At 41.3% G+C, this 11109-nt stretch overlaps 1 protein-coding gene across 1 annotated transcript in view; it reads left to right on the forward strand.

The window, feature by feature from the left end:
- The window catches only part of LOC124180670, a 122579-nt gene extending 111877 nt beyond the window's left edge, over positions 1-10702 (forward strand). Inside the window, exons 10-14 of the mRNA XM_046566415.1 lie at positions 7511-7671; positions 7898-8388; positions 8451-9024; positions 9140-9889; positions 9975-10702. Of these exons, the coding sequence (XP_046422371.1) occupies positions 7511-7671; positions 7898-8388; positions 8451-9024; positions 9140-9889; positions 9975-10521 (2523 nt within the window). The 3' untranslated portion in view covers positions 10522-10702. The remainder of the gene's footprint in view (positions 1-7510; positions 7672-7897; positions 8389-8450; positions 9025-9139; positions 9890-9974) is intronic.
- Positions 10703-11109: the final 407 nt, after the last annotated feature.

Genomic DNA, 11109 nt, shown 5'->3' on the forward strand with positions numbered 1-11109 from the left:
AGCATTCAACGGAAGAGCAAATGTCAAATGATACAGAAATTGGATGTTATTTATATAAATAAAAAATCTGAAATTCGATGTGAAATGTAATTAACAAGTGGGAGTCTGGACAAACAGAGGTAGGTAAGTAAAAACAACGTTAATTGTGAACAGATTCTTTATTCACATAGAATTAAAAATGTGTTTCATTCACGATTTGTTTTGTGCATTTTATCGGAAAGTAGTTGTATCCAAAACTATCAAAAGCTCCTGTCTGATAATAATAGCTTCCAATATTTTCAGGTACGGAATAATTCATCGTCAAGCGGGATTCAAATTGTCAGGCATGGAAGCATGTAAGTAAATTTCTAATTCCGTGATCTTTTCTATTGCAATATTTTAACATGGATTCAATAATAAAATTAGTTTTTTTTTTCAGCAGGCTCAAAGTTTAAACTTTAATTAACACGAGGAAAATTATGCCTTACCTGATGGTCAAAACGTTTAGGTGGCAAGGATCCTGGTTTCTTGAGCGGTGCAATCATTATAACCATCGAACCTGGTTGTTCCGTCAGACATCAGGTGCCAGAGTGAATTTGATCGGGCCATTGCCACCTTCTTAACATCAGTTGAGGCAAAATTGAAGAGCGGGATACACTACAGATCATAGTGACTAAATATCTCATCATTTTGCTTTGATCCAGCCCAAAGCGATAAGTTTGTTACTTAACCGTTGCTGCCAATTCATTCTACCGAGGAATCACTCTGTGCAACACTGTAATTTAAGCATTATCATTGACCAGCATTATTTCAAATTTTATAGCATTTGATTTGGTACCTTATTCTGAAACTTACTTTTACTCTCTTTGGCATTAAATTTTGATAAATAGTCTTTCAAGTCCTCAATTTGACTGTAGGGTTGAATTTTGCTAGACAAACTGAACCAATCCAAATCTAGAAATGTTAAATGACTTCAGTTAAAAATGTATTTAAAGTTAATCTTGGTTGATGGTGTCATCTGGCTAGCTAGTTGCAGTTATCACCCGTGCTTCGGTCTCGTGGAACCCCAGTGAAGTGTGAAGAATGCATTCACTTACTAGTACACGTTCCTTTGCAATTAATCACTTAGTCTGCTATAGGATTTACTCACTCGTCAACTTTTTTAGTACAATGCAATTTATCGATATCTTAGAACCAAATTCAATTTTACACTCCTCACAGGGTCCTACGCTAAGACTGAAAGCTTGTGAATATCCATTTACCGCAATTATTTCTCCATTTCATGTTAGGATTGTCTAGAACAAAACAAATGTCATCCTAAGATTGGAAATGGAACCTGAAACGCAGAAGTTATTCATTGGCACGAATTTAAAACCAAAAATTTTATAATGGTTTTTGCAACACAGAGACTCTTTCCAAATATCCTTGTCACAAGGTGATGTTCGGAGGACTATGAACAAGATATTGTATTGGATTACATTATTTGGAGAAAAATCTTCATGAACTTCCTTGAAAATCAGTATTCATTTATTTTGATGGAACAAGGGACACAATCTTGAATCCAATAAGTCAATATCCTCGTATTAATGTTCTGACATTACTCTACAACATGATTGTCCTTGAAGCTAATTGTGACGTTAAGGCGCATTTTGAGAAAGTTGATTTTCAACTTGTGTCACAGGATATGATCTACGTTCCTGAGTTTTACGCTTCCGATTAGATCTTGTTTGTTTCGAACCGCACTAACATGAAATACAGAAATCATTTTAATAAGTCTGATATTACTTGAATTTTTATTTTGAGTATTGGTTTCCCTTCATTCATTTGATCAAATTATATTGAAAATTTGCGAAATGAACTCTGATAATCATTGAATTATTTTCAATAGTGGTAGCAATAATTTATTAATCGGAAAAAATACATTGACTATCGACTATTTGTAAATTTTTTTGAACTATTTTCCAGAAAAAAAAAATTCACAGTTCTATTACAGATAGTGAGATATTTAATTTGCTTGAGCGCTCGGTTTAATGTCTCATCTTCAAAAGTGATGAAATTCAATATTACCGCCTGAAACCATAAGAGAGTGAGAAAGTTGCTTAGCTGCTTGAAAGTGGCGATGATCTTTCTACGTGTGATAAATGGAATAGGCAGATAACAGTGAATATTAGAGATGTGATTATTTTGGCCGTATCACCTGTTGATAGAAAAAAATTTCATTGGTATTTCTAATGGACGAAATAATAAAAGTAATCAAATAAAGTGTTCCCACCTACCGTCTGCGTTTCTTCGAAGCACCCAACATTTGAACAGATTTCTCATTTCAGTCGAATAAAGCCAATTTTCAGAGAGCATTAGTATCAAGTTTCGATCGTTCTTTGAAGAATCAGCTTTTCCAGTCACTACCTCGACTGTTTGAGATTCTAACCTCAAAAATTCGTATGACTACGTTGCCGCCAGAAACAGAATTTGATAGCTGAAACTCGGAGTGACTAGCCTGCCCGAGCAGCCGATAAAATTCGTGCATGCGCATTGACTGTATAGTTTCCAGTATAGTATATGCGATAGATATGAAATACTAACTGTAAAATATAGGAAAGATACAGATATCCCTAACGTATTACGAAAAGAAATTATACGAACGGTACGATAATGCGATGTATTACAAGCGAGAAGAATTACGGACAAACTACGTGCCAGCGATAAAAGAAGCGAGAATTAACTAGAAAGATGTTACTCACCACGGTGCAATACTCCAGGTTCCGAGAACGACATCTTACATATTATATTTATCATTAAATTATATTTGCGATACTAATTACTCAATAGCAATCGATAGCAACGCAAATTAATCGAATCAGACAAAAAGATATCGACTAGGTAATAGAAATTATGGTAAATGATCGAGATAAGATATTAAAAATAAAACAAACTGAGAAAATATATATTGTGACGTGGATTTTTCTGCACCTCGGTCACTCGGAGAAAATGACCGAGAACTTACCGCGTGCACAATAATTTGGCGTCCACGATGTCCCCTGAACCTGCAATAAGACCGCGAAATTTGTTGGGCGCCTGGCGTAGTCAACACGCCTCGAAACCGGTAATACGATATACCGCGACCATATGCTCGGTAGCTCAGTACCGCGGAGAGGGGAGGGGTAATTTTTGGGTAGAGAGAGATACGCCACACGTACGTTGACAAGTTATTTCACAAAGCAGCGAGAAAGTTAAACAGTATATTTCAAAATAGTGATAATACAAAAAAAATTAAAAATAATAACAATACTGCGGACGCTTGTCCTCGCGATCCCAAACGCAAGCGCTTAGCTTACAAAAAAAAGAACGAGCAAACAAAATAATCAATCAAGAAGAAGAGAAAAAAAAAAAAAGAGAAAACAAAAATATGAAGGGATCCCGAAGACCTCTACGGCCTACGTGCGCTGGTCACTATACTACTCGTGACCGCTAATTCACACACTAAAAGAAACCAAAATCAAAATCGGACGCGACGCGCTGCTCGCGATCGTCCTCTACAAAACGGCGCTAATCGCCAACTTAATACCAACTGATTATGCCAAAACAAAAAAACTAAACGGAGGCTAGGCTCGTCGCGGCACCCACGACCCTCCTCTAGGAACGCCTATTTTTATTAGCGCGCACCCGAGCTTCACTTTCTCTGCGACGGCGGGACGCAGTCGCGAATTCGAACGCTCCCCGTTAGACTGTTCGCGACCTACACGAGAAATGAGATGGTATTGTAATAAATTGACGTGACCCCGTGTAACAGAATTTGATTACACGCAGATTCGAGACAACCGCGTCTCGGCTCAACCCGTGACTCGACTCGAACTTCTCAATCACCCGAAATTGGCGCTACTTTATTACGCGTAACTCAGGCTACGGTCACCAAGTAGATTTATCGGCTAAAGAATCTCGAGTACTGTCGTTAATGCAAATCCTCTATGACTATCCATTCCTCGGCAAGCCTTTATTTAATATCCCTCGAAATTCTCTCGCAAGAATATTAGCAGCGCTTACCGCTCCACATCCAAGCCACAAAGCAGCCTACTCCCTCGTGACGGTGTTCCTCCATTCTGCTTCGCAAATACCCACGCTACTCGTCACACTCAACCAAAAAAAATTCTACGCGAGAACAAGCTCTCCCTACTCCCGATCGTCGCCAGAACTAGAGTGAGCTCTTCTGGCCGATCGGCCGCAACGCCGATCTCGTCCCGCGAATCCTTCGTGACGTCATAACCCTAAGAATGCGCAACAATCGATCTCTGCGGGGTCCTGGGGTTGGGCGGGGTGGTACTCCCTCGTTGCTCGCTAGTCTCCCGCGGCTGCCACGGTTGGGCGTAGGCGGGGGGAGCGGGGAGGCTGCGGCGCGCCGGCCGCCAGCGGGAATCGCTTCCGCCTTGGATTCCCGCGCTGCAGGGATCTGCGTTGTCTCCCCCTCCGCAGCCTCGGTACCCTTCCCGCGAGATCTCCGCGGTTTCGCCTTGCCTCGAAATATCCTCGGTGTCGAAGTTGGTCGCTGGCTGGTAGCCGGTGTACTCGACAAAAAAAAAATAAAAACAAAAGCCTGTAATATCTTATTCGTAATGCGCGATTTCGTCCCTGTTAAAACCCGGGTGCGTGACTCCAGTTCTGGCGCTCTTTAGGATTCTTTCTCTACTCGATTTTTGAACCCCTAATTCCTGGATTCCGCCCAGGGTTCAGGGAGTCTCTTGTAACGGGCAGGCCTAACCGAAATGCCACGTTACAATATAAACTAATTAATTTTCGGATCATTCGAAAGAATAATAGTCAGCTATTCAAATAAAACAGGTAATTGGATAATTTTCATGGAATCAGAAGCAAAGCGATAGCAAAACTCTGCAGTTCAGCGATATTATATTGAGAAAGGAAGCAATAGTCACTACAAATTAAATAAATAAGCTTACTTGTCGCAAAGTTATTTGCGGTATTAGACAAGATATATGATAAAGGACGAGCCCATGTGGCCCACACAGCGCAAGCTGCGAGAAAAGATAAGAGAGAAAATAGGTAAAAGATATAGATACGATAAAATGCTTCGGGCTTTACAATATAACAAAGAAAACCTCACTTACGTCAATAGAAGAGAGAAAAAAATAGAACAAATCAAACGGAAGGGAACAGGCTGCTGAAAATGCGGTAACGGAACACTAGCCAATAGCGAAAACACGTCAATAGATGATAAGCACTGGACGTAGAGTGTCCCGGGTCGCGGGATGATTCTCGTGATCCCGGTTGATTTTGCCTGCGTGCTGTCGTCACATGATCCTATCCTTGTTCTGGATGATCGCAATCGGGCTAGCAGGTTACGTGAGTCGGGTCAACAGGTAAGACGGGTGGTAGTCCATCGGCTCCCTCGTTGACATATATGAATTTATCGACCCATTGAGCGATATGTAGGGGGGGGGGGTTGCCGTCGGCTGCCCCGCGCTACGCGCGAGAGAGGTGATGACGATGTACCCCTCACGATACTGCGGTATCGATGCGGGAATAGATCTTGGCGGTAAATGATGATCTTACTTCATGTTGCGGTATCGATAGTAGCAGTGCTCCTCGCTATGCTGGTATTCCCCGCGCAGTCCATTTCTCCGGTGTCGCAGCTTGGTACTCGCCCTACGGCACCACCGTACCGAGACTTCCTGGTGGTGATTATTACCACACGGACCGCTCATCTAAAACTCATCAGTCTGACAGAGCCCATCTCCAGCTACTTGGGTTTGACGGCCACGCTGCGATCCTTCGATGAGACATGTGCATCAGCCAAAAATACCCCTACTTGATGGCTGACGGCGAAATAGGCGTTAGGGTTACTTCATCTCCTGGCTGATAAATGTCGTTGACGGTTCGCGTATTCGTCATCGACGCATCCAAGCGGCTGTAGCGGTAATCTGGGTGGTTCGGCTCCTGGCCGATAAGTCCAGTCGTTGGAGGTCTGTATTGGCACCTTGCACTTGGTACCAAGCATGACTCTGTTCTCAATCCTTGCAGGCATCCACCTGGAGTTAGGTTGCGATAATCTGTCCTCTGGCTGCCGGTAGGAGGTTGTTGACCCGGTCCTTGATCTCTGTCTTGCGATATATGGTTCTTTCGAAGCGATGTTCTCGGCGGGTGCTCTTGTCGTGCGGTACGAAGCATAGAAAATAGACAGGTATTAGCTTAATGTAAAAAATCTAATCTAAAATTACCTAGTCGTTCTTTCTGGAGTATTGGTCTCAGACGTGCCTTCGCTGTTTATGTGTTGTTCTGTAGAGGGTAGAGTACATTATAATAGCCCATGTGATGGGATATGAAATACCACATCACACAACATAAACAGACCTTGTTTGGCACGCATTCTCTTTAGATTAATCTTTGCTGGGGTGGATCTACCGTCAATTATGCAGCTACTAATGTTTGGTTAACACACAATTACCACGGAATACTGTGGGATTCTGGAATAAAAGGTTACGACAAGGTGCAGAAGATTGCGCCAGTAGTCGTGAGAAATGCGAGTTACGTATATGTAAGGTGAAGGAGAAGGAAGTATGGTTGATGGTGATCTTTTATAATGCGAAACCAATCATAAACATGGAGGATTTACACATCCCTCCTCCACCACTGGACAAACTAGACCATATAATATGCAAGTGGCGCAATAGCACAGTGATCGTGGTGGGTACGGTCCAACAACATACCGCTGCGCCTTTTGAAACGTGCAACGGGTGAAAAAATGCTATTCGAAAAAGTGCATCAGTAATATCGAAAAATCATTCCGCCTTCACAGTGAATTAGGTAGTTTAAAGGAAATGCAGGCCAAAGACATTACTTTTTCACGAAGAGTATTTATCTTGACGTTCGCATTAAGCTCCATCGATGACGTATGGGATAAACTGCATAAGCATATAGGGACACATCATATCACTAGCTACCTCAGATATCTCCTACATTATTAATTCGAGAGTTAGCGTCGCAAATGAGAAAGTCGTAATGCCGACTGATTTCGATATCGCTATTCGTTCTCTAAGTTTTTTTTCAGCAATTATCGACATTATACTGAGTTGGAAAATATAGACAGCTGCATTGTGTAAGTAGGGTTATGCGTCAACTGCTTGAAATCAGTTATGTTGAAACTTAACCAGCCGCAAGGGAAAATCCTAAATTCAATCACCCGTCGAGAAAGAAATCAGAAATTTGAAGCTTAAAAGGGGGGCGGAGTGTAGGGGAATCAGACTGGCACGGGTGGTACTATGTCATCATGTCCTAGAACTCAAACGACCAGAGCTTACCGAGAGGGTAAGCAGATCGGCTCAAAACCGCTCCTGTGTACGTACTAACGACACATTGCCATTAGCCCTGTAAATTATTTTTACGTACTATATAATTACTATTAAGCGAATTAATTTATGACCTGGCATTCAGCACTAACTATAGGGACCCCCTACTATATTTATTCCAATGCCAGTGTATGATGATTTATTAGTAGACGCCTTACTTCAGAAATGCTTTTCAGGTTTTGGCCTTCACGAGAGAAATTTTGAGCGGTGAACGCTATGCCGTCATTATCAACTTGGGTCTTGGACAGCTTATAGTAGATTTGTCTAATCTGGAGACATTTGTTAACGAAGACGTCTATGTTTTCCTAGCGAGTGCCAACTCTGTGATCAATACCGGGTGAGGAAAACATTGTTTATGACAGATCATATGATCTCAGAGTGTATATGTTGTACCGACATACTTGCGATGCTCAGTTATTCATTGTTTCACTTGAAATTTATTCTTGAGATAATGCCTTTCAAATATTTTAAATAATACATGAAAACTTCACGAGAAAGATTGATCTTAACTGTACCAGAGCTTTGAGTCACCAATCAATCCTTGTGCTTGCAAATTATTTCAGTTCTACCGTTAACATAAGTGCTGTGCCCTTATCGGCCAATGCAGCACTTGTGTTGAGCACGTGCCAGATTGAAGATACCACACAACAGCTCTCGACACTTGACACCGTTACGACTCCAAGTATTACATCGACAGAAACGGTAACTGAAACAGCAACGTCCACACCTATATTTCCCACAATCCCTGATAGACCTATTCTCGTGAGCGGTGAAATCACCGGCAATTTGGATTGGTGGCAAGAAGCCGCTGTATACCAAATATATCCAAAATCATTTCAAGACAGTAACGGTGATGGCGTTGGTGATTTGCAAGGTATCATTTCTCGACTAGAGCACCTGAGTGATACTGGAGTTACAGCGATCTGGCTGAATTCGCTATTAGCGTCACCGCAAGTTGACGGTGGTTTTGATATTTCAAACTTCACTGCCGTGGACCCAATTTTTGGAACACTTGACGATTTTGCAGAACTAATACAAGAAGCCCACAATAAAGGTAGTTTTTTTTTGATTTTGCAACCTCACCTGGTTTATTATCTGATCAATTTCTATTTACAGAAATAAGAGTGATCATCGACTTTGTCCCGAACCACTCCAGCAATGAACATGTCTGGTTCCAAAACTCCGTAGCGCGGATCGAACCCTACACAGATTACTACGTGTGGAGAGATGGAATTACTTTGGACAACGGAATTCAACCTCCAAATAACTGGCTGAGCGTATTCGGTGGTTCTGCTTGGTCATGGAATGAACAGAGGCAACAATACTACCTTCACCAGTTCGACACAAGCCAAGCGGACTTGAACTTCCGCAACCCTGCTGTAGTGAGCGAAATCACAAACGTCCTTAGGTTTTGGCTTGACCAAGGTGTCGATGGGTTTCGAGTTAGTTCCGTTGCTCACATTTTCGAGGACGTACATTTTCCAGACGAACCTCTCAATGAGAGTCCTGGACCCAATGTCTTGGAAACGGATTATGAATATCTTCAACATATTTACACGACTGATCTAGACGAAACCATTGACATTGTCTATCAATGGCGAACTCTTCTTGATGAATACACTGCACAATTGGATGTTCAAACTCGTGTTCTCGTCACTGACTCAGCTGCCAGTCAGGATGTTGTAGCGAGGTGACTATAAAAATATGAATTTATTAAGAAAATTTACTATCTAATTAAATGACTAATGTTTGTTGATGCTTGACCAATCTGCAAGCACCATCTTAATATTTTATTCACTTGTTAGGTACTTTGGCAATCAAACTCACCAAGGAGCTCACCTACCGTTAAACTTTGGCCTCATAGCAAAATTGGGGCAGCCGTCGCTGGCGTCGGACTACATTCAAGTGCTGACAAGCTGGTTCGCAACGTTGCCCGAGAATGGAACTTCGAACTGGATTCTTGGGAACCATGATGAAAGACGACCCGCTTCCCGCTTCGGCACTAATCGAGTTGATGGTCTGAACATGTTGCACCTTCTACCTGGAACTGCGTTTACCTACATGGGCGAAGAATTAGCTCTCCTAGATACTGAGATTTCTTTTGCTGACACTCAAGATCCTTATGCGATCAATGCTGGACCCGATCGATACAGTCTCTTCACGCGTGACCCTGCGAGAACTCCGTACCACTGGGATAATTCAACTTCTGGTGGATTTTCAACAAACGGATCGACGTGGTTACCAATGAATAGCAATTATGTCACCAGAAATCTTATCGCCCAAATAGCAGCAGAGCGAAGCAATTTCAACACTTATAAGTCTATATTGAAGCTGAAGCAAAGTCAAACTATTAAACGTGGCGCTACTCATATCTGGGCCCTAAATAATAACAGCGTCTTGGTCTTTACTCGTCAACTGCAAGATGAACCTGTATACGCGGTTGCTATTAATCTGGGACTGGTAACTGTAAGCGTGAATTTTTCTCAATTTTCCGGTCTTCCATCCGAGGGAATGCGAGTTTGCTTAGCCAGTGCAAACGCAGTTATATCTACTGGGTAATTACAAGCTGTTGTTCAAGATCTTCAACATTGGTTTAAACACCAGTTATAAAATATTTTCAATTTCATTTTACTGTTTCAGGACTATTGTCAATATTATATCAGTTTCGTTGTCAGCCAACGCAGCCGTTGTACTTTGTAACTCAGAAGTGCCTGAAACTACTACAGTATCGATAACAACAACGACAGTAGCAGATATGCCTAGTACCACAGTGGAACTTTCAACAGAGACACCTACAACTTCACCAACGCCATTTCACACGGAATCAGAGCCTCCAACTACTATACCACCGCTCATTACGACGCCTTCTACCTCTACTACGACCACTTTCAGTACGACTATGAACGCTTTCAGTACAACTCTAATACCTTCAACAGAAACTTCGGCCACTTCAACAACTTTGATTATCTCTACTACTGCCAATACTACTACAGTTCCTAGTACAACCGTGGAATCCTCGACTAAAACACCAACAATACTGCCGACTATGGCGACAGACAAACCAGAACCAGAGACTGAACCTGATCATTCTGAAGAGAATACTACTGAAGATTCAGCATCAGCAGCAGTGACTACTTACATTTCATCCTTACTCATCATAGTTCCTATATGGAATATTTCACTGTGAATTCAGAATTGTGTTGCAAACGAAGTATTTATCAGTAACATGTAACAGTTCTCATACTTCACTGATTGATAAGGTTTTTTGACCGATTGGCATTAAAAACTCTCAAACAATAGTCTGGTAGACTTAGTTTCAAATTTTTATTCGTTTGGCAATCTTACCAAAATAAAGGAAAACGAAGGATTCAGCCATTTTTAATTTTCATTCGAACTCATTTGAAACAGATGCAAACCATGCACCGTAAGATTATTAGGGCGAAAATAATATGCTGTCCGTTCATCGTGAAAAAGGATTTCTTAAGTTAAACAAATATTGCTTGAAAAAGCGCAAACGGTTATCGTTACCCGAAAATTGGAATTTTTATTGAATCAACTGAATCTGGCAGTCAAATCTCAAATATACAAAAACGTAACGATAACCATGGGTTACGTTAGAATCAAAAAGAAGAGAACATCTACGAATTTATATTTGATTGACTTCATAAATACATTTGATTCAGTGTGCCATATGGCGTTTTAGTTCAAACTAATAAACAGTCGACGACAAAAAATTATAATTCAGCGAATCTACAAAAACACGTTTGAAGTAACT

This window comes from Neodiprion fabricii, chromosome 4 (assembly GCF_021155785.1).
Source record: "Neodiprion fabricii isolate iyNeoFabr1 chromosome 4, iyNeoFabr1.1, whole genome shotgun sequence".
NCBI classification, from domain to species: domain Eukaryota; kingdom Metazoa; phylum Arthropoda; class Insecta; order Hymenoptera; family Diprionidae; genus Neodiprion; species Neodiprion fabricii.